General features: G+C 40.3%; 1 protein-coding gene across 1 annotated transcript; it reads left to right on the top strand.

Annotated features, from left to right (window-relative positions):
* The first annotated feature begins 156 nt into the window (after positions 1-156).
* Positions 157-21,789, top strand: SMU1 (SMU1 DNA replication regulator and spliceosomal factor). The gene is made up of 12 exons (XM_042912956.1): positions 157-412; positions 3,842-4,052; positions 5,823-5,975; positions 6,989-7,099; positions 10,214-10,342; positions 11,911-12,030; positions 13,569-13,685; positions 14,306-14,433; positions 14,951-15,077; positions 17,064-17,231; positions 19,881-20,033; positions 21,285-21,789. The coding sequence occupies exons 1-12, from the start codon at positions 387-389 to the stop codon at positions 21,381-21,383; spliced, it is 1,542 nt and encodes a 513-aa protein (XP_042768890.1). The 5' UTR covers positions 157-386; the 3' UTR covers positions 21,384-21,789.
* Positions 21,790-24,921: the final 3,132 nt, after the last annotated feature.

Below are 24,921 nucleotides of genomic sequence, written 5' to 3'. Positions count from 1 at the left end.
ACAGCATGAACGGGGGAGGATCAGAGAGAGAGGGAGACACAGAATCGGAAGCAGGCTCCAGGCTCTGAGCCATCAGCCCAGAGCCCGACGCGGGGCTTGAACTCGCGGACCGAGATCTGAGCTGAAGTCGGACGCTTAACCGACTGAGCCACCCAGGCGCCCCGGGCTAAATCTTTTCTTAGCAAGCGTGCAGACACACACGCCTAACATTCGCTTGAAGCTCCGCCCCTCACGCACTCCACGCCCCTCTGTCGCGCATGCCGTCCCCGGAGCGGACGTCGGACGTCGAGCGGAAGTGGTGTAAGGCGGCCGCCGGAGGTTTCGTTGGTGTGTTGCGCGACTGGGTCTAAGAGTGGAGTGGCCTGTGCGCCCGTGAAGATAACGCTATGTCGATCGAAATCGAGTCCTCGGAGTGAGTCCTGCGGTGGCGGAAGTTGGCGAAGTGGCGGGGGCCGGGAGGTGAAGGGTGTGGGGTGTAAGATGCTCAGGGAGAGGCTTCTGAGAGCCTAGGGAGTGGAGGGACATTTCCTGGCCCACAAAGATGCTTCTTGGATCTGGCTACCTCGGAGGCGGGCCCACAAGAAAGTGGCGGATGAGAAGTCTAAAGCCCCATGGGATACTGCACGGGGCTAGGAGGAAGGATAGGCCTTGAAGATCTGAGTTCTGGCCTTCGCCGACTCTTGGCGCGCGCTGTGGCTGATCAAATTGCCCATCCGTTCTGGACTCCAGTCTAACTACCTGCACAAGGGAGCTTGGATTCTAAGCCTTCCTTCTCTCCCGCACCTCCTTAAACAGTATGATTCGTTTCCTCTGTGCTTACATGTCCCCTCAGCTTTGCTCCGCCCAGCACTTACCCAGTATTGTCACTGTTTCTCTAGCCACCCTACTAACCTGTGTAGGCGCCTAGGAGCTCCTTTCCCTTTTAGTCCCACAGCTTAACACACCGTAGAGGCTCAATTACTGCCTTTGGAATGAATGAGCTATTAACTGTTTTATCAGACGCTATCTGGCGCTGAGTTTTGGTTAGTCGGTGAGTTCTCTGTAGCGACCAAGAGAGAGAATCTGAAGATTGGGGCAGAAGAATGATCGACTTGGAGGGGAAGGGAGCTAATGAGTGACTGAAGAAGGTCTTCAGTGAACTTCTTCAGGACTCCACCTTCTACTTTGCCCTTGCCGACACTTACTAATTAAACCAGCAGACATAACATTTGTGTCCTTAGCCTAAGAAAGGGAGAGGGCTTGTTCTGAAGATCTGCCACGGGAGGAAGGGAGGTTTATTCATTCAACAAATACTGAAGTCTACTATGTACTATTCTAGACCCTGGGAATACACTGAACAAAACACAAACATCCTTGCCTTTAAAGAATGTACATAGTGATAGGGAAGGCAGACAACAGACAAAAACAATAAGTAAAATATGAGACTTAACAGATAGTAATAAGTGTTGTGGAGACAAAGCAAAGAATAGTGATAGTGCTGGTAACTAAGACAACTACTAAGTCAGGGCAGGAGTTGGAAAGGGTTCCCTGCTTTGGGGTCTAAGTAAATAGTATACACTGACCATTCTCCCATCCTTGGGTTGCTGCATGTTTTATTATTATTATTTCCTTAATTAAAAAATTTTTTTAATGTTTATTTTTGAGAAAGAGCGTGAGTGGGGCAGGGGCAGAAAGGGAGGGAAACAGAATCCGAATCAGGATCCAGGCTCTGAGTTTTCAGCACAGAGCTGGATGTGGGGCTCTAACCTGTGAACTGCAAGATGGTGACCTGAGCCGAAGTCAGACCCTTAACCGCTTGAGCCACCCAGGTGCCCCCCCCCCTTTTTTAATTAAGATTTTAGTTTTAGGTAACCTCTACACCCAGTGTGTGGTTAGAACCCACAACCCTGAGATCAAGAGTCGTACACTCTACTGACTGAGCCAGCCAGATGCCCCTACCATGTTTTTATTATCAATAATAGCTACTATTCAGTATTTTCTGTGCTAGTTGCACTGTAAACAGTATAGTCAACCCTTTCACTAGCCCTACAGGGTAGGTATATTTATTAACACATGAGGAAACAGGCACAGAGATGTTAACTGACTTGCTCAAGGTCACAGTAACTGACAGAACTCTGATTCAAATCCCAGCCTATTGCCAAAGGTTTTAGGTCTTTATGTATTACAGTTGGCCCTTAAATAACGTGGGTTTCAACTGCACAGGTCTACTTATCTGAGGATTTTTTTTAGTACGGTACTGTAAGTGTATTTTCTCTTCCTTAGGATTTTCTTTGTAACATTTTCAATCAATAAGGCTGGTCAACAGCAGGCTATTAACAGTTAAGTTTTGGGGGAATTGAAAGTTAAACACAGATTTTTGACCGTACAGGGGTCAGTGCCCCTAACCCCTATGTTGTCCAAGAGTCAGTTGTACATTGTGTCTGAAGAAAGTAAATTTGATTTGAGGTATGTCACACAATAGATCTTTACAGGGAGCATGTCTTATTTGGGAGTGCAAATGGAAGTGTGCTAAGGAGGATAGTAGGTACTAGAATAGCAGTGATCTAAACCTCAGTATCTCTTAAGGGGTCATGAGAGAAAAGACTACTACTACAAGTAGCAGTAATCAGTTTCCTTCTGGAGGAATTTTTAAGAAGAGAGTGTTTGCTTTCCTGTCAGGGATATGTGCTCAAGAGCCACACTGTCAGATTGAACCTTCATTTTTCCATTTATCTCTTTACTTGGTCAAATCCTCATCTATAAAATGGATATACTGGTAATACCTACCTCATAGGCCTGTTTTGAGGAGTAAATGAATCAATGTCTAAAATGCTTGGGACAAAATACATAATAAACATTGGTCATTGTTTTATGTTTATTATTTCTACCTGATAGAGGGAATTGACTAAATTCCAGTCTGAAATCCCTTCCAACTGGGACAGTCTGACCTACTGTATTCTCACTGTCCAGTAGAAATACAGTGTGAGGCACATGTGCTTTTAAAGAAAGAAGGGAAACAGTGTATCACAGCATTGTACAGTGAAGTTTTATAGTCTGTATGAACAGATCTTTCACCAGATTCCTTATTATTAAGTCCAAGAGCAAGAAGTTTTAACTATAAATAACTATATTTAACTATAAGTGACTTCTAAGTTTTCTGTCACATGTTGAAAGTGGTTGCTTATTCTCCCAATATTTGGAAATTGCCTGGCTCCTCTTTTACTTGTGAAAGTGAATCCACAATGTTTTTTGTTTTTTTTTTTTTGTTTTTTTTTTACATGTCTTAAAAATTTGGTAATAAAGGTGGTGGGTAGGTGTTACTTTGTTTTGCTTTTACATACAGTATATAGTTCTTCTCATTTGTGTTCAAATCCCTAGTGAGAAAATCTCCAATTCATATTTTTTGGTTGTCATTAAAAAAAAGTAGACCAAATCATCCTACAAGCATTTAGAGTATGTTGTGTCAATGACTGGACTGGGTTTAAATAGTTCACAAAAGTGTACAATATAATCATACAAATTAATAAGAAACTTGGCATAATAAAAAGATCTTGGGTCTTGGAAGGAAGGGTCACCTTGGTACCTTTCTAGCTGACTGTGAGACCCTGGACAAATTATTTCCCCTTTCCAAAACCTAGTTCTTGGATTTCTGGGGTGAAGGTGGGACTGGGTGATCCTCAAGGTCTCTTGTAACTTAGATTCTGTGATTTTGGGAAAGTTATATTTACATGATAAAGAAGTGGGAAGTAACTAGTAAAAGGAGGATGGTTGAATAGAAGACATAAGCTGGGGTGGTCTTTACTGTGTGGCCTCTTTGGTGAGTGAGGATTCCTGACCTAGGTGACTTGCTTTCTTTTTCCAGTGTGATCCGTCTTATCATGCAGTACCTGAAGGAGAACAGTTTACATCGGGCGTTAGCCACGTTACAGGAAGAGACTACGGTGTCTCTGAATACCGTGGACAGCATTGAGAGTTTTGTGGCTGACATTAATAGTGGCCATTGGGATACTGTTTTACAGGCCATACAATCTCTGAAATTGCCAGACAAAACCCTCATTGACCTCTATGAACAGGTAAGAGGGGAGGTGATGCCAGTCCCCTTGAATTGGTTTTTTGTGGGCCCCCTCACTGGGAAGCATTATGAAGCACTGTGGGACTGTAACAGCCCTTAAAACTAACACTGTCAAGGCTTGAGTGCTACTTTGTATTTTTTTCCTCTTTTTTTTAAAAGCCAAGATTATACTAAATTAAAATTATTTTTTTTATGTTTATTTATTTATTTTGAGAGAGAGACAGACTGTGCGTGTATGTGTGTGCATGTGCGAGTGGGGTAGGAGCAGAGGGAGAGAGAGAATCCCAAGCAGGCTCCATGCTGTCAATGCAAAGCTGGATGCAGGGCTTAATCTCAGGAACTACGAGATCATGACCTGAGCTGAGATCAAGAGTCGTGCTTAACCAACTGAACCACCCAAGTGTTCCTAAATTTATTTTTTAAGTGATCATTAAGTGAACTGTTTTGACACCAACTAGTGTATATTACAATTTAGTTCTGGCACTAACCACCCAGAGTTAGCATACACCCTGCAAGTTAAAGGCTCAGTCTTCTGCAAGATTGCCCTTACTTTAGACACAAGCTGTACTTTTTTGGGGTCTCAGGCCACCCACACTCTTGACCAGCTGGCTGCATATCTGGGGGTCCCTGTGACCCCTTCAGAATTAATAATTCACTAGGATGAGTCCCAGAACTCAGGGAAGTGCTACATTTATGATTATAGTTTTATTATCAAGGATACAGATCAGGACCAGCCAAATGAAGACACATAAAAGAGATCTGGAAGGGTCCTGAATGCTCTCTATGCCTTCTAATGCTCTCTCCCTGTGGAATCAGAGTGTTTCTCTCACCTGGTTTATTAATGTATTCACCAACCAGGAAGCTCTTTGGGGTTTTTATTGAAATTTCTTTCAACCTTTAGCTCCCCAGCATTCCTTGGAGGTTGGGCTGGCTCAAAGCCTCAATCTTCTGATCACCAGGTTGGTCTTTTGGGCAACCAGCCCTTTCCATGAGCTGTCATCTTAGCATAAACTCAGGTGTGATGCAAGGAGTTCGTTAATAATGAAGATATTCCTATCACTGGGGAAATTCCCAGGTTTTTAGAAGCTCCATGCCAGAAAATCAGGACAAAGATCATACAAATTAGTTATTATACATTTGTATGATAACAGAATGGGCTTTCTGGAAATAAGAATATAGTGTTGTTTGAAATAAAAATAGGATAGTTGGTTTGTGTTTATTTATAGTCCACATGAGTTCAGTAATTCCTCAAAGAAAATTTAGCTAACTGGAGAAAGGTTTCTCTGGAGCCCATGGATATATTCTTACCTTTAGCTTTCTTCAGCTTCTATATTCGGAACAAGAAGCCTGAGAGGAGTGGAAATGGGTGGATAAAAATGAAGGATGGAAGTTGAAAGATTGAAGTTACTATTTATGTATGTATGTATGTTAAATTTTTCTGTAGAGATCAAGTGGAAGTGGGGGAGGGACAGAGAGAGAGGGAGACAGAATCTGAAGCAGGCTCTAGGCTCTGAGCTGTCAGCACAGCTGACACGGGACTTGAACTCACGAACTGTAAGTCAGAGGCTTAACAGAGCAATCCAGGTCCCCTGAAGTTACTACTTATAATTGCTTCAGTTGTCCATCTGAAAATGCTAGTGAAAGAGGAAGGAACATTTCCTAATACTGGAAATCATGTTAGGAGGCCATTTCTGAACCAGAAATTGTACTGAAAAAGAAACAGTACTAAGAGAATGCGATAAAACAGACATTTTCTTTTAATTTTGTCCAGGTTGTTCTGGAATTGATAGAGTTGCGTGAATTGGGGGCTGCAAGGTCACTCCTGAGACAGACTGATCCCATGATCATGTTAAAACAAACACAGCCAGAGCGGTATATTCATTTGGAGAACCTCTTGGCCAGGTCTTATTTTGATCCTCGTGAGGTATGACTAGAAACTCTTTTTAACATTAGAAACAATGTAATGTTTTTTATCATTTTATTGGGTGCTGTTTGTGATTTTGATTCAGTTTTTGAAAATGATACTTTTCTGTTTATATATGTTGGTTGAAATTTACATGTATTAAAGAGAATAATCTTGTTCAGTTTTCTGAGTATTTGAAGGTCTTCCCTCCCCTACACACCCCATTTTAGACGGTTTTATGTTGATAAGTAAAGAAGCAGAAGATTTATTCCTATATAATTTCCACATTAGCCCAAGTACTTATTTGACTCTGAAGTGCTGCCTGACTGCTAGTATATTCACTATGTGTTTGTGTCCCTTGGCCCAACAAGGGCAATTTTCTCTCAACTCTTGTAGTTCTTAGAAAGCTCGTGCTTTTGTCTTAGCCAGTTATGCTTACTTGTAGAGCATGGTGACTCATATTCTTTTCTTTTTCCCAAACTTCATTATATGTATAGTTTCATTGTTTCTCACTCAGCCTTATACTAGTCTAGGAGGAAAAAAAATTTAATAGGTACTGGATAATGGGGAGTTAGGGTAAACACACAGAAACCATGAGGATAAAGGAAAGAAATTTAGATTACCATCACAGGATTCAGCTTAGAGGTGGTGAAGGACTTCTGGGCTGGGAGTCGTAAATTACCAAAGAATTACTAAAAGAATCCTCAGCTCTGCAGATTTTTCAAAAAAGTGGAAAAACAATGCTGGGTTTGATGTGGTTTACTTGGACTCTTCTTGGAAATAATGGTGTGGATTGGCTGACCTCAATTCTCTCTCAGCTCATACTTTTGAAATGCAAGTGGAGAGAACTGGGAAGTCATCTTAACTAATTAATATAATTAATCCCTTCTTAAACTAGGTTGTTCTTACCTTTTTTTTTTTTTTTTTTTTTTTTTTAAGTGTTTCTGCTTGGTTATTACTGTTGTCTTTAAATAAGCACACTCATATCCTGTGGCCGCGTCTTAGAAATAATACTACTCCCTCTCCTTTTTCAGGCATACCCAGATGGAAGTAGCAAAGAGAAGAGAAGAGCAGCAATTGCCCAGGCCTTAGCTGGGGAGGTCAGTGTGGTGCCTCCATCTCGTCTCATGGCATTGCTGGGACAGGTAATTCAGAGTCTATGGAACTGAAATTACCCTGAACTCCTGGTACTGTTTCTTCATATAAAGTGTATGTGCAAGCTAAAGAAGTCGGACATCCTAAGAACTGGGGACTAGCGGTAGAGCTGCTTGTACCAACAGCTATGCCATCATGCCAGCCTCCTCTTTTCTGGGAGAAGCAGTAGAGATTACTTTGGAGCATAAACTCTAATGTCAGTTAGAATTAGGGTGACCATAGAATTTATCATTCCATTTGGGATAGTCACTGATCATCGTGCCAGGACACTGTCAAAGGCAAATTGGAACAAATGTTTATTCTGGTTAGAATCTGAGCTTTCTCACTTACCAGCTAATGTGGTTTTTGGCACATTACCTAACTTTTCAGGACTTTTTTTTTTTTTTTTTTTTTTTTAAGTGATCTCTGCACCCACCGTGGGGGGCTCAAACATACAACTCCCGAGATCAAGAATTGCGTGCTCCACTGACTGAGCCAGCCAGATGCCTCTCTGACTTTTCTGATTCCATTTACTCATCATGGTATTGTAGTAAGGATTAAATGAGATGATGCATTTAAAGCATTTCCTGTATTGTCTGGCACCTTGTAAACTTTTTTTTTTAACTTTATTTTTAAAACATTTTTTTTTAATGTTTATTTATTTTTGAGACAGAGAGAGACAGAGCATGAATGGGGGAGGGTCAGAGAGAGAGGGAGACACAGAATCTGAAACAGGCTCCAGGCTCTGAGCTGTCAGCACAGAGCCCGATGTGGGGCTTGAACTCACGGACCGCGAGATCATGACCTGAGCCGAAATCGGATGCTTAACCAACTGAGCCACCCAAGCACCCCTTTAACTTTGTTTATTTTGAAAAGAAAGAGGGAGGGAGAGCGTGCATATGGAAGGGGCAGAGAGAGAGGGAGAGAGAATCCCAAGCAGGCTCTACACCGTCAGTGGAGAGCCCGATGCGGTGCCTGAACTCACAAACTGTGAGATCATGACCTGAGCTGAAGTTGGACACTTAACCGAACTAAGCCACAAAGGTACCCCTGCCTGGCACCTTGTTTTACAATCAGTGAATGGGAGCTGCTGCTGGTGATTTTTTTTTTTTTTTTTTAGTAGTAATATTACTAGCGTTGTTACTGAAAGCTACCTAGAGTAAGAGATGTTTATAAATAGCACAAGATGCAAGTGATTAATAATGATATAAATAGCCTCTTTGCAATAAATCTGGGGCACGTTTGAATGAGGGGAAAAGGTCAGATCAGATTCTTCTCCTGTTTTATACAGTATAATTTCAGATAGATTGAAAGTTATATCAGAAGATAGAAAAACCAGGGGCGCCTGGGTGGCTCAGTCACTTAAGCATCCGACTTCAGCTCAGGTCATGATCTCACGGTTCATGAGTTTGAGCCCCGCATCGGGCTCTGTGCTGACAGCTCAGAGCCTGGAGCCTGCTTCAGATTCTGTGTCTCCCTCTCTCTCTGCCCTTCCCCTGCTCGCACTCTCTGTCTCTCTCTCAAAAATAAAATAAACATTAAAAAATTGAAAAAAAGAAAAAGAAAATAGAAAAACCAGAAAATAATGTATCAAACTTTTTGATAGGGAAGGACTTCCTATATTTAGGGAGTAGGCACCAAGGGAAAGATAAACAAATTTAATGACTTAAGAGTTTAACTTAAGATAGAAATCTCTAAAGCTATAATCAAAACTAGATTGGGAGAACATTCTTTTTGGCAACTGTAAACAGATACCTGGATCACATCAAAAGCTCACAAATTGATAGGAAAAGTAGTATAAATACAACAGGTAAGAGGGAAGAGAACATGAGTAAATAGTAAACACAAAGAGGAAATTGGGAGTCAAAATGAGAGTTGGCAAATGATACAGCCTAGGACTGTCTCCAAAATCCATGATTTTCCCACTTCCCATATTCAGTCATAAACACTGTTGAAGTTGCAACTTTTTGGGAAAACAGTTTGTCAGTGTGTAGCAAGAGGCTTAACCATTCATATTCTTTTTTCGATTCAATAATTCCTCTTCGAGGAATCTATTCTAAGTGAGTATTATCCCCCAAATAGAAAAGGCCTTATTGTTCAAAAGTGTTGTTGTGGCATTATTATTTTTTTTTAAGTTTATTTATTTTGAGAAAGAGAGAGAGAAAACACACGTGGGGGAGGGACAGAGAGAGGGTGAGAGAGAGAATCCCAAGCAGGTTCCTCACTGTCAGCACAAAGCCCGATGTGGGGCTCAAACTCATGGACTGTGAGATCATGACCTGAGCTGAAGTCAGGTGTTTAACCAACTGAGCCACCCAGGCTCCCTTATGGCAGTATTATTTAGCTGTGTGAAAAACTAGTAGCAGTTGACTGTCCATTAATATATTAATTAAACTGTTAAACATTCACCAGAAAGGGTATATTTGACAGCCATAAATGATAGGTATGTCATTGCATGATCTGATAGGTAAAAATAGAAGAAAATAACATTTTATATAGGGTATAATTACAGTATAATTATGTTAATTAAACACATGTAAAGTGGGAAACACTAGAAGGTATACATAAAATGCTAAGTAATAGTGGCTGTATTTGGATGTTGGAACTATGGGAGATTTTTGTTTTCCAAATTTTGTTTATGTTGAGTTGGGGCACCTGGGTGGCTCAGTTGGTTAAGGCATCCAACTCTTGGTTTTGGCTCAGGTCCTGATCTCGTGGTTTATGGTTCTAGCCCCATGTTGGGCTCCTAGCGGATGGCATGGAGCCTGCTTGGGATTCTCCCTCCCTCTCTCTCTCTCTCTCTCTCTCTCTCTCTCTCCCTCTCTGCCCTTCTCCTGCTCTCTCTCTCTCAAAATAAATAAGCTTAGAAATTTATAACAGAAGAGTCAAACCTATAAGAAAATAGATACGGAAATATGGACCTGTTGGCTCTCAGAATTCCCTTCCCCACTGAGATCAGCCTGTCTTCCTGCGACACGCAGAGTCACATAGCTTATGTTATATTTGAATGGCCAAAGATATTTGGGTCTGGATGTTAACCTGATCCTTTCAGGCTTGGCTTTGAGCAATCAGGACTAGATCTTACAAGATCTGTAGGTTAGATTGCTGTACTTTTTTTTCTATAGGCACTGAAGTGGCAGCAGCACCAGGGGTTGCTTCCTCCTGGCATGACAATAGATTTGTTCCGAGGCAAAGCAGCTGTCAAAGATGTGGAAGAAGAAAAATTTCCTACCCAACTGAGCAGGCACATTAAGGTAGGATCTTAGATACTCAGCCTTTTTGTAATCATTTGTTGGGGACTCCATGTGTTTGCTCAGCCAAGCCCTGTGCCAGGAGCTTGGGTTTGGGAGCAGAACTCATTCTCCAGCTCTGACAACATTCAGGGTTGCTGCTGGTGACCACTGGGGTCCTGCTGGGGTCTGGCAGTGACACACCTCAGATGTATAACCAAGTGGACATAAATTTGGCAGCTGGCCCATCATCTGCCCTGCACTTCCTCCCAGGAAGCCTTCATTTAGAAAAATGGTTAGCTCTTTGGTTAAGCTTGGAACTAACAATGAACTTTCTGTGCATTTGTCCTGTTCAACATTGGTGTTTTTGCCTGCTACGTGTCAGGCAAAGTACCAGGCGTGGATTGTAAAGTAGGCAAGTGCGGCATTTGAGGAAAATAATTTTATCATCTCAGGGCTCGTTCTTGTTTTTTTAAATTTTTTAATTTGAGACTTTTCTAGGAAAAGGCACAATCAAGTAGTTGCTGCAGTTCCCAGAATTACAAGCATATTTGCTACTTTTGCATCTCCTTTATATTACATTTTCTCTTGGTTTGTGCTCTTACTGAATTCATGGATTTTAAAATATTTCATGTTCCTCAAATCTGGGACTTTGGCTTAGTGCTTTGAATTTATCTTTCCTGGATTATATATTCTGAATATATAATATATATTCAGAATATATATTGAATTTATCTTTCCTGGATTGAATTTAGCTTTGAATTTATCTTTCCTGGATTATATATTCAGAATATATAATATATATTCTGAATATATAATATCTTTGATATCTTTGAGCAGTAAAGATATCTTTGAGCAGTACCATATTTACCTGCCTGAAGCCTTGAGACAAAAAGAAATCCATTAAAATTATGCTGCTGGGCTAAGATTTTCTTTCATATACATTTTCCTTTTTTGCCATTTAAAATGAAATTCATAATAGAGCTTTTCTCTGTTGTCATCTAATGTTCTGTAGTTTTCGTCTGTTGGGAACATCATTGCTGTAAATGCTCAGGATACATCACCTAGGCAAATGTTCTGTCACCTTAATTAGTTCTAGTGTTCGTCAGCTGCACATTATCAATTAAATAAAGGTCATGAAAAGAACTAGGATGGAAAATTTGTTTACAAAGTAGTATAGGAAAACAGACATTTATTTTGAAGAAAATGGATTTTTTCCCATATTTGTACAACATTATCTCATTAAGTTGAGTGTGAAAGTTATGCTAATAGTAGCTGCTTCAGGTAAAAACTTACTAAGTTAATAGGATTATTTGTTCCAAGTCCTGTGCTAAAATAGTTTTTTACATCGCTTTGGAAATACCAACTTCACATTAAAAAAACTAGATTCAACTGAGAACTAGACCTAAAACTGGTCAGAGAAAATATATCCATTCTCTGTGTCCAGATACAGAAATGCTCCTCCGATACTCTGTAACATAGGCCAGCCATGACTTTTTGCTAGGGCAGGATTTCGCAAAAGGTTAAAATGAAAATTGTTTTAAGGTCAACTAGATAAAAATACATCTGTTTCATTGTTTCATTTGAAACAGTTTGGTCAGAAATCACATGTGGAGTGTGCTCGATTTTCTCCAGATGGTCAGTATTTGGTCACTGGGTCTGTTGATGGATTCATTGAAGTCTGGAACTTTACGACTGGAAAAATCAGAAAGGTGAAGTATTTAAAATATATTAACTTTTCTAGTGGGAGAATTATCTAGTTTTGTTTAATTCTGTTATTTTTATAGTATAAATTTATTTTTTAAATGATAATATATACATCTGATACAACATTTTATAAAATAGAAAAGTTACTCAGTAAAGAGTCTTGCTCCAACCCTTGTCCCTCAGCTGGTCAGTTCCCTTCCTTGGACCAGCCAGGGTTATCAGTTTCTTATGTAACCTTCCTGGAATTTCTAGGTATATGTAAGCAATACCTTACATATAAGGTATGTAGCAATACCTTAGCTATATAAGTAGTGTCTAAGTAATTGTACTAATTGTGTGTACTCTTACTATGAATGAAGTTAAATATCTTTTTATATGTGAGAAGCCAGGAGTATTTCCTGTTCTGTGAAGTCTTCACATCCTTTGCCAATTTTTCTTTTGGATTCTTACTGATTTTTAGGAACTCTTTATAGTTGGAAGAAATCAGTCTCTGTAATATGTATGGCAAATATTTTTCAATTGTGACTTTTTGTCTTTTGACTTTGCCCATCATTTTATTTTATAGACTTGAAATTTTTTTGTGTCATCACATTTATCCATCTTTTTCTTCTGCAACTTGTAGTGCTTTTCATGTTTCGTATTTTATATTAATTTTTGATCCATCTGGAATTTGTTTAGGGGGATGAAGTTGCTGTAGATTCAACTTAATTTTTTTCCTAAATAGGTATTTATTGACTATATCTACTGGTTTAAAATGTAATCTTTACCATAGAGTACTAACTTCCACTCCATGGATAGTGAATTCATGAGTGATTTTCACTTTCTACTTGATATGTTTCCTTATAGTTTGCTGCTTTTTTTTTTAAACCATGACACAGTCTTACTTTTTAATTAGGAAAAAATAAAGTTACTTTATTTTGAACAATAAGGATGAAAAGGAAACATCACAAATAAGCAGATTTTAGTCAATACATGGTTTTAGGAAAAGTAGCTGGCAATTTGGAAAAGACATTGCTTTTTCACATCGTGTCTCAAATAAATTCACATATATTAAAAGTGTACAATATGGGGGCGCTTGGATGGCTTAAGCATCCAACTTTGGCTTGGGTCATGATCTCACAGTTCATGAGTTCAAGCCCCACATCAACCTGTATGGACAATGTGGAGCCTGCTTGAGATTCTCTCCCTCCCTCTCTTCGCCTTCCCCCACTCATGCTCTCTGTCTCTCTCAAAATAAATAAATAGACTTAAAAAAATGTACACTATGAAATTGTAGGGGGATTTTGCATAGAAAAAAGATCAGTAAGCAAAAAGATGTAGGGTATTATGTTGGAATTTTTTTTACAGTATTACTTTAGGTTGTGTAAAATTATTTATTCCCAGCACTGTCAGTTCATTAGAAACCTGTGTGCATGGCACTAGTATTTGCTTTGGAAATTTAGAGTAGGCACAATCCATTACTCTGCTTTTAGTAAGTTTAGAGATCTGGAATGACTGGGGGTTTTGTGTTATTTTAGTAACTGCTTATCTTTGTTTCCTTTAGGATCTTAAGTACCAGGCCCAGGATAACTTTATGATGATGGATGATGCTGTCCTCTGCATGTGTTTTAGCAGAGATACAGAAATGTTAGCAACTGGGGCCCAAGATGGAAAAATCAAGGTATTTATTAGTGGCAGAAACTTTCACATATAGACATTTTGAAACCTCTGCAATGAGGTAGTGTTTTACATGTGATAGCTTAATAATAGGTATTGTTTGTTGAACATGAAATTTATGCTAATTACTTTTTTCTTGTTTAATTCTAATAAAAACTCTACCTAGGGAGGTTCAGTAATCAGTTTAAGGTCACACATTTGGTAAGCGATAGATTAGGACTTCAGTCCAGGTCTGCTCATCACACCTTTTCTGCTGTATCACCCTGGCTCACCTTATATGATGTATTGTACTTTGGGTTTTTTTAGGGAATAGGATGCTCTGTATTTGATTAGACGTAGTTTGTATTTAATTGCTGGTGAGACACCCAGGGCTAGATAAAATACAGAAATGGTCTCTGCTTAAGTGAACTTTGAGTCTAAATTTTTGTTAATAATTTACAAGGAAAGAGGCTTAAATTTCAGAGGATTCACTTATTGCACATTGTGAAGCAGACATATTCAGCTATTAGCATGCATTTTTAATGCTTTTTTAGTACATTATTGAGCATTGCATGTTGCTTGACTCTGCAGGCTAGAGTAGGTCACTCTGTTTACAAGTTTTTACTTTTTTTTTTTTTAATAAAGGTATGGAAGATTCAGAGTGGACAGTGTTTAAGGAGATTTGAAAGAGCACACAGTAAAGGTGTCACCTGTCTAAGCTTTTCTAAGGATAGCAGCCAGATCCTTAGTGCCTCTTTTGACCAGACAATTAGGTAAGTAAAAGTCCCTACACTGCCCTTACTTGAGTTTGCTATGATGAAGTGCTGGAGGGAGGTACTAGTGATTCCTTATGTTTTCACTAGCATGGTGTTATATGAAGAGTGTGAGGATATGTGAGACCTCATTATTATTTTCTCCATTTGAGTCTACCCAGAAGAGAGATTAGAAAGGGATTATAGCTGTGTTTCGTGTTTCTTGAAGTGTGATTTTGGGCTCACCTGCATCAGAATCACCATAGAGGGCATATTACAAATATAGCCAAATCTGTCTCTGAACAGAAGCCTATGGTATTATTGGCATGTTTTCTTGCAGTCTCTGTGCCTAGCTTTTGTTTTGGTTTTGTGTGACATAATGAAAATTATATTGCATACCTAATTGCATAATCCTCTTTCTCCCCATGATATTATAAGTTGAGCTTTTATAATTCTTTGAAAGTATATTCAACATTCGGTCCCAGTTGTAATGTATAGAATATTAATTGTTCTTTTCATATCCTTTTGTTTGTGATAGAATTCATGGTTTAAAATCTGGGAAAACCCTGAAGGAATTTCGTGGCCATTCCTCCTTTGTTAATGAAGCAACTTTTACACAAGATGGACATTATATTATTAGTGCATCCTCTGATGGCACTGTAAAGGTTAAGTATTTGCTCCTGGTTTATTTTGGGGTTTCTGCTTTTGTCCTTTGAAGAGTTTTCAGTGGTGATAATGGTGATGACTGTGATGGAGTAAACTTCTTTACTAGCTGTTTAGCCATAAATGAGGTGAGTCTGAGACAATAGTAATATTCTCTGGGGAATTCCTATTGAAGGACCCGGAGTTTCAAATCTACATAATCAAAACATTTATCATTTGTAGGAAAAGAGGAAGGGTACGGAGGCCTGGATGTAAGTCATCCCCCATGTATAGTGGTTAAATTGTCTTGTTAAAGGTATGGTTCACCCACAATAGTCAAGTTTATAAAGTGCTTAGTGACCAGATGAATAAATCTCTTTTTTGTTGCACAGCCTCCCTGCCCCAGCCTGGGCCCCCACATTTAGGGGCCTTCCTGACAGCACTTACAGAGGGGCAGGAGAGGTGTAGAGTGGAACTAAGCCCTCTCTCAAATAGTTATTGTCCTCAGTGCTCAGCTGAAAGTAATGCATCTTCAGTACCTTAAGAGATTTAGTTATTTTAATAGCAGGCCTCAATTCCTAGAAACGATGAGAAATCCAAATAGAAAATTGCTGGAGATCTTTGAGACACTCCATTTACATTCTGGACCTGCTTTTAAATTGCCTTATGTAAGTGTGTAGTTTGGCAGAAGACTGAAACATTTTAACACAAATACCTAAAACACCACCCTCTGAAATTGCTTGTTCTGGCTTGGGAATTGAACCAGAAACCTGAGGATTGGAGAAGTCTTTCTCAGGACGGATGGGGAAACATACAGAGCTCTTAGTACTTTAGTCATGGGATTTGCCCTCTTTATGCTTTGAATATGGGCCTTACAGTCTGTAAAATGCCAGTGGGAGGTGGCCTATTTAGCTTTGTTTTGTGGTCTTTTCCTTTAGTCCTTCAGTGAGTTGGGTAAGCATCTCACTGACTTTTTGGACAGAAAACACTGGAAGCCTTAGAACTCTTGATCCCTGAAATGTTCATTTTTCTTCTAGGCAGCCAGGCTTTAGAGAGGAGATTAGGGCAGATGATAACAATGTTTATTATGAAAATAAACACTGTGGCAGTTAATGGGGCAGTAATTTCCTCCTGTTGATAGGTATTCAACATCCATTTTTTGCTAAGCTCTGTTGAAAGTACAAAGGAAACACAACATAGTCCATGCCTTTGAGACTTTAAATGTATACACATACATACATACATACACCTCATTGAGTGAGTGGTGTCCAGACAGTGCCATGCAATATTTGGTCCATTCCTTCTCTGAGCACATCTCAGATTTCAATAACTGTGATGTCTGATTTAACCCCTTCAGTTTATAATAGCCCAGAAGGGCAAGGTGAAAAAAAGCATTAGGGTGGGGAACTATTACCAAAAGAGATGCTGGGCTGGGAGAGATAATACGCGTGGCCAAGAGTGGCTTCCACTTTGTGGATCCTCGTGTGTGAGTGTCAACATTGTGGCTTCTGTTCAGCAGTTCCAGCTGTACGTTGGAATCATTTGTGGAGCTGTTTAAAAATGGACATGGCTATGTCCTAGACAGCCCTAGAGCTGTCAAATTACAGTCGCAGGATAGGGTCCCAAGCATCTAATTCTAAAAGCCCACATTTGATTTGATGTCCAGAGGAGGCTAGCTTTCCGGTTGACAGTAGCAGGGTTGACACATAGCTAATTTTAAAGATATGTAGTTCAATTAGGAGAATTTTGTAAGAAAAGATAGGTTTTAAAAGGTTTTATTAAATAGCTTTGTGACTTTTGTTGATACCCATTAATCAGCAAACAGATGGTAACAGCTTACTTACTATGTATATGGCAAAGCTAGGTATTTGATAGGACTAAAAATCAAGAAGCTTTTTTGAGTCAGTTTTATTTGATTTTAGTAATCAAATTTTCATTTTTTTAAACCCCAAAACTTTAGACATTCTTATACCCAAAAAATGTTTATGCCTTGAATTTTTGTGTCATAGATCTGGAATATGAAGACCACAGAATGTTCAAATACCTTTAAGTCTTTGGGCAGCACTGCAGGGACAGATATCACTGTCAACAGTGTGATCCTGCTTCCTAAAAATCCAGAGCACTTCGTGGTGTGCAACAGATCGAATACAGTGGTCATCATGAACATGCAGGGGCAGGTGAGTGCTCCGAAAGTGCCCTTGCACAGATCCTGTGGGTCATTTGCAAATCATTAAGTCTTGGTCCTGGCCCTTCCAGTAACCAAATATGGGTTCATCACTCCAAAAACCTTATATAGTCGACCTGTGAACAACACAGGGGTTAGAGCACTGACCCGCTGCACAGTAATCCGCATATTACTTTTGTCTCCCCCCAAAACTTCACTACTAGCCTACTGTTGACTGGAAGCTGTACCAATAACAATTGACTAACACATATTTTGCATGTTTTAATATTATATACTGTAATCTTACAATGTATTGTATTCTTACAATAACATATGCTTAGGGAAAAAATGTTAAGAAAATCATAAGGGAAAATACATTTATAGTACTATACTGTATTCATTTTTTTATTTTTTAAAAAAAAAATTTTGTTTTTAACCTTTATTTATTTTTGAGACAGAGAGAGACAGAGCATGAATGGGGGAGGGTCAGAGAGATAGGGAGACACAGAATCCGAAACAGGCTCCAGGCTCTGAGCTGTCAGCACAGAGCCCGATGTGGGGCTTGAACTCACGGACCGCGAGATCGTGACCCGAGCTGAAGTCGGACGCCCAACCGACTGAGCCACCCAGGCGCCCCTGTATTTATTTTTTTAAAAAAATCCATGGGGTGCCTGGCTGGCTTAGAAGAGCATGTGACTCTTAATTTTGGGTTTGAGTTTGAGCTACACATCGGCTGTAGAGATTACTAAAAAAATATTAAATTAAAAAAATCTGGGGCGCCTGGGTGGCTCAGTGTGCTGACAGCTCAGAGCCTGGAGCCTGCTTCGGATTCTGTGTCTCCCTCTCTCTCTGCCTCTTCCCCCACTGGTGCATGTGCTCTCTCTCTCCCTCTCTCTCAAAATAAATAAACATTAAAAAATTTAAAAAATCTGTGTTTGTAAGTGGACCCGCCCATTCAAACCTTTGTTGTAGATATCAATGCCGGTCTGACTAAGGGAGATACAGTATGTGGGTTACTAATTTGGGATATCTCCTAGTTACCACATGATCTAAGGTGGAACTCTCATAGGAGAAGGGCAACAGTGCTTTCATGATAAGTATTTGTAATCAGGGCACCTGCGTGTTTCCCAAGGAACCTCACTTTTGCAGTGCCAACGACATGAGGAGTGTCAAGATTGAGGTCTCAGGCCCTAGGAATGTGTTGTGCTACTGAAATGTTGACTTGGGCCCTTGGGGATCTTGCTGAGCATGGAGAAGAACTAGGGGCTGGTGTCTACAACTCGCTCTCCATTCCATTAGTCCCTGTCACTGATACATTTGTAGTTTAGAAACCATGGTTGAGGGGCACCTGTCTGGCTCCATCAGAAGAGCATACAGCTCTTGATCTCCGGGTCATGAGTTCAAGCCCCATGTTTGGTGAAGAGATTAAATAAATAAATAAATTGACTGACTTAACTAACTAACACAAAGAGCCCATGGTTGAGATGGCTGGTCTGCAGTATCTACTGGGCCCCCGCATAATAGCTATAGTTGCCCACTTCCTACGTTCCTGTTTGTATAGGACGAAGAGTGCCTGTGTACCCACCCTTTCCCCTGTGATAACATCTTTGATAATCATAGTACAATTATCAAAACCAGGAAGTTGACATTGATACAATATAATGAACTGAAATACAAACCTTACTTGGATTTCGTTAGTTTTAAATGCATTCATTTTGAGGTGACAAGTTAATAGCTCTATGAAATTTTGTCAGATGTGTAGATTTATGTAACTACCACCACAATCAGAATACAGAACTGTTTCTCTACCCCCAAAGGAACTTCTACATGCTATATACCTTTACAGTCAAACCTTCCCCCCCATAACCCTAGCCCTGGTAGGGTTGCTTTCCATTGATCTGCTTTCCATTATTATGATTTTGTCACTTTGAAAATGGTATAAAAATGGAATCATATGTATGTAACCTTATAACTTTTCTTTTTTATAATTTTTTAAATGTTTATTTCTGAGGGAGAGAGTGACAGAATGTGAGCGGGGGAGGGGCAGAGAGAGAGGGCGACACAGAATCTGAAGCAGGCTCCAGGCTCTGAGCTGTCAGCACAGAGCCTGACGTGGGGCTGGAACTCATGAACTGTGAGATCATAACCTGAGTCGAAGTCAGACAATTAACTGACTCAGCCACCCAGGCGCCCCAACCTTCTAATCTTTTGAGATTGGTTTTTCTCAGCTTGATTTATGGTGATGTGTGTAAAATAGAGCAAGCAAGGTCTTGGAGACAGAGTTCCATCTTGCATGAGGAGAGCACCTCATTCTTTTAGATAGAGGAAATGACAGAGTGTAAGTCCACAGAGCATTGAGAATCGTGGTATAGATTTAGAAATTGGGTGGCAATGAATTTGCTTCAGGGTAAAATGACTCCATAGACTAAAGAGCAGGGATTGGTAACTTGCGACACATGATTAACTTGAGATAGTTTATCCATGGACTGTTTCCCAGGCCAGAGGATTTAGCACACAATGAGTGGTATTGGTGATCTAATTATCAATGACCGTAAAACCAGAATGCAAAATAACAGTATAAGGATGTCAGTTAAAACTGCTGCTTTAGAACTGCTGCTAATCCAGATGTTTTGTTTTTGTCTTGGGGTATGGTATGATCTAGATTGTCAGAAGCTTCAGCTCTGGTAAGAGAGAAGGTGGTGATTTTGTTTGCTGTGCCCTATCTCCCCGTGGTGAATGGATCTACTGCGTAGGGGAGGACTTTGTGCTCTATTGTTTCAGCACAGTCACTGGGAAACTGGAGAGAACTTTGACAGTGAGTATTACTGACTTAAGGCCATCTAAAGAAATTTCATTAATACTGGTATCTTTCTGAACTCTGAAGTAAACCTTTTCCAGACTGCTGTAAGTGTGAACTTTGGTATAAAAAATGTAAAAATTCTATCACTAAATAAAATAAAGGGCCCATAAGTAATGGTATGGAATTACCTCCTCTCAGAAGTTATCCTTCAGTGCGCCCTCAGCAAGTGGATAGGATGGGTGTACATAAAGCAGAGAATAAGGAAGGGCTGGTTATAGTAGTCATATCTTCCCCAAGGGGATCAGACAGTGACAGGTATAGCTAGTTCTCTCCATGTCCTTTCAAAGGCAAATTACTTTTACACTATCCTGTCAAATTGATTTATGGTGTATTTAGCAGTTCTGTGTTGTACAAGCCACTATAAGGAGTAAATAATGCCAGTTGCTGTAACAAACAATCCCCACATTTTAGTAGTTTAACACAATGTGAGTTTGTTTCCTGTTTCAATGTGATAGTTGGGTAGTTTTCCTCCATTGTTTAGCTGTGTCATTTGGAACATGGGGACTCCAAGGTCTCAGGAGGAGAAAAACTAGCTGGAGGGCTATGCCAGATGTTTTTAAGACTCCCATCTGGAAGTAGTTTATATTACTTTGTTCCTCATTCTTTTTTGGTTAGAATTCACTCACATGGCCACAACCCAAATGCAAGGGGGACAGGGAAAATGTAGTTTTCTGTGGTCCTGGAAGTATAGTATGGTGAACATACAAAAAATGATATACATACCATATTAGAATATAATCTCTTGCATCACATGATTCTTGGCACACTTGCCCTATGAAGCCTCCAGTGCAGATCTCAGGTGTGAGCAAAATAATATGAGGTGGAGAGTGTTCTCCAGCTGAGGGGCCTGGAAAATACAAGTTCATGGAGTTGAAGGAATCATTTGGTCTTAGCTACTGTCTTGGCCTAGAATTTACAAAATAGGGATTGGGAGTAGGATCAGCTGTCATGCAAAAGTGACGTGGGACAAAGCATTATTCACACATTATGAAAAACAGTACAAAAATTGGCGAACCAGCAGTGTGATAACCTCATTTGAGTTTTTGGTATGTGTGTTTTAGCCATCCTCAAGGCTGCCTTAGGTTTGATTGCTTTGGTGAGAAGTGAAGCTTCACTCTTCCTCCTTTCCATTCAGCTCTGGAAACCTCTTCAGAGTCACTTTTTTATAGACCTATATCCCCTAAATCCGTGCTTTACTTTTCCCAGGTTCACGAGAAGGATGTGATCGGTATTGCACATCACCCTCATCAGAATCTGATTGCAACCTACAGTGAAGACGGACTTCTAAAGCTCTGGAAACCCTAATTCCACTTTTCTTCAACTCGCTTGAGAGCATGTACTTAAGTGAAGAAATATTCATGTATTGCTTTTTTCTTTCTAGGCTACCTTTTCTAAGCAGTTGTCTGAATTAGGCACAAGAATAATTTTGTGAAAATTCATGTTCAAGTAGCAGCTACCCTTTTTATATTTTTTTAAGGTATTCATTTATCTGTTTCTAATTGGGGCGGTCATTTGATGTTTTCAGTAGTCTTCTACCTGGAGAGTGAAATACTGCTGTTTCTAGAAGAGAGTTATACTCTTTGATTATTTGAAATGGTGATTAAGACGTATCTCCTACAGTAAAATTGTAAATAAGTAACTATCCCATATTCAGTAGCTCTTTGCTGGTCCATTCTTTTTAGATGTTAATAAACTTTACACCTTTTTTGGAGGTTTTGTTTTTAAATGTAAATAAGTGCTCATCTAGTTAACATATTTACTAGTTAAGTATGGAGGGTGGGACATAACATTCTAGTCTAGCAGGAAGTCAGTTCCTGTTTAGAAGGATAGACTGAATGTAAAAAGGCCAGGTATTGATAGGATCTCATTTCATTGCCCTCACTGTCCACTCATTCTTCTTAGCTGTGCCTTCTCATGCGTTCTGGCCAACTCCAGGGAACATCATCTTCATCTTCTGGATAGAACTTAGTTGTAGGATCCACTATGAGAATTCCGCTTTGGCATCTCTGAGGGTTTGGCATTGAAAATGTGCTGTTGTTCTGAAGAAAATTAGAAAAGGACCTGAGATTTAGAGAAGTCTTTTTAGGTATGTGCATCCTTACCAGTTAAAAGCCAGTAAAACTCTTGAAAATACTTTGCAAATGGGGTGCTTTTATGTTTGAACCAAAGATGTATTGAGTGCGCTTATGTTGATGTTGGAGGGGCTGTGCCAGGTGTCATTTCAAGAAAGTGAGACCTTATTTGTGTAGACCTTTTATGCCTCCTTTTAAGTTTAGCACTCATTAGGTACAAATGAGTGGGGAAAGTTTTTTAAATGATTTACATTGTTGGGGCACCTTGGTGGCTCAGTCGGTTAAGTGTCCGACTCGTGGTTTCAGCTCAGGTCATGATCTTGCGGTTTGTGAGTGCGAGCCCCACATCAGGCTCTGGGTTGGCAGTGCAGAGCCTGCTTGGGATTCTCTCCCTCTCTGCCCCTCCCCTGCTCGCTCTCTTTCTCAAAATAAACAAACTTAAAAAAACAAAGTTTTATAGTGTTCTAATTTGCCTTTGAGTGAAATATAGCCTGATCTTTTGCCTGGCACAGTAATGCTCAATATTGGCTGAATTAATCCTTGGCAGCACTAAGAAATCCCTCTTCCTCAGTCATATTCCCAAAACTTTTTTTTCCTTTTGCCATTAAACCTGCAGCTTTTTGACAGTGTGTGCCATTTTGAGTTAAACATTAGCCATAAATCCATGAATTCAAGTGAATGTAGTTTCACAGCCCAGTGAAAAGTTTTCATGTAAGAAGTTTAAGGTGGAAAGAGGAAACAGCTTGTGCTAAGAATCCTTTAGAAATATCTTCAAGAAATTGGGATTTTATATTTAGCCCATGACCTTGTGAATGGTTGAGCAGTACTGTTAAGAATGAGAAACAACAGGCCTAAAGTGGAGTCCCTTGTGCTGGCCTTGTGCTAAGCTCCACACTGGCCAAGATTTAATACCTACCCAAACTGCAGTTTCGGCCTGTCCCAGGACTGTAATCATTAACCAGTGAATCTGGAATTCAGTATTTATGAGGTAATCTACCTGATAGACCCCCTCTGGCCCCCATAGGAAGGTAACCTTGCCTGAAACAATCCACTCTTGTTAGAGATCTCCTTTCCCCACCCCCTTCTGTGTATAAAAGCCTTTTGTTCTGTGCAGTTCTTCAGAACTCCTGTTAGATGGGATGCTGCTGGATTCATTAACTGCTGAAGTAAGTCAATTGGATCTCAAAATTTACTCAGTTGAATTTTGTTTTTTTAACAGTAACTTTGTGCTCACGAAGAACAAGAATCTAGTTGGTCAGCACATGTTCACTTATTCCTTCTTGGAATTTTATCAGACATCTGTTCTTGTACCTAGTGCTGAAGATGGCTTAGTAAGAACAGTTCCTGTCAGAACAGGGAAGAAATGCCAGCTAAAAGGTGTAATTGAAATGGTGGGATAGGAGAAGGGCACCTGATAATAAGCCCCACTGAGTTAGGAAAGGCTTCCTGAAGTTGACCATAAAAGGACCAGCAGGAGCTGTGGGTAAAGGGGTTTGGTGGTCAAAGTTAGCTGAAGGAGACTTCCAGGCACTGCAGTGTGGGATTCTTGCAATGCATGCAGTGTCTTGGGAGACCAGGTGAAGAGAAGCCTGGATTGAGAGTCATTAAATGTAACTTTTTTCTTAAATGAATTAACATAACAAAAGTAAAAAAAAAATTAAGTCTTCCACCTTTCCCAGGAAACCCTTGTGCAACTGTCTGTAACTTCCTTTTGTACAAACCTAAAAGGTATTTGCACTTACTCTGCACATAGCTTTTTTTTTTTTTTTTTTTTTTTTTTCAACGTTTTTTATTTATTTTTGGGACAGAGAGAGACAGAGCATGAACGGGGGAGGGGCAGAGAGAGAGGGAGACACAGAATCGGAAGCAGGCTCCAGGCTCCGAGCCATCAGCTCAGAGCCTGACGCGGGGCTCGAACTCACAGACCGCGAGATCGTGACCTGGCTGAAGTCGGACGCTTAACCGACTGCGCCACCCAGGCGCCCCAAGCACATAGCTTTTCTTATGGGAGGGGCCCCAGGGACTGAGGCTGAGGTGAGAGAAGGGCCACCCTGGCTTCTGGACTCCCATGCCAGCCTGTACCACTGTCCAGCTCTCTGTGAGCTGCTTGAGGGCCTTAGACCCTCTAGGCACACAGTGGGGTCTCTGTGCCCTTGTTCCAGGTCTGGGTAAAGCAGAGCAGTGCTGGAACCTGGCTGGCCTGCATCCTTGGGCTAGGGAGTCTCTGATGAGCTGTGGGTGCTGTGCACTGGCTGGAGCCAACTGTCAGAGGCTGGAGGTGTCTGTCTGATGGTACCACTGGACTGCTTTTTCACTTTACAAAGAGATGGCAGAGATCATGTTTGTTGGCCTCTTAACCAGTATCAACGGGAGAGGATAAGCAAATGGGAGTTTGATGGCAGTAACCAATGGCATACGGCAGTCCCTCATCTGGTTTCAGTTACATGCAGGCAACTGCGGCCCGAAAGCAGATGATCCTCCTCCTGACTTAGCATCAGAAAATCAAATGGAGCCTAACAGCATGTCATAATGCTTTAATCATTCACCTCTCTTCATCTCATGTGGGCATTTCATCTCACATCATCACAACGGTGAGTACAGTACTATTTTGAGACCACATTCACCTTTTATTACAGTATGTTCTTATAATTGTTCTATTTTGTTTTTGCTATTAATCTTACTGTGCTAAATTTATAAGCATTATAGGTACGTATGTATGTATAGGGAGAAACAGTGCATAGCGCTCAGGACTCTTCTAGGTTTCAGACCTC

This window comes from Panthera leo, chromosome D4 (genome assembly GCF_018350215.1).
Source record: "Panthera leo isolate Ple1 chromosome D4, P.leo_Ple1_pat1.1, whole genome shotgun sequence".
Classification (NCBI taxonomy): domain Eukaryota; kingdom Metazoa; phylum Chordata; class Mammalia; order Carnivora; family Felidae; genus Panthera; species Panthera leo.
The sequence above is the reverse complement of the archived record's forward strand: the minus strand, read 5'-3'. Positions and strand labels throughout refer to the sequence as shown.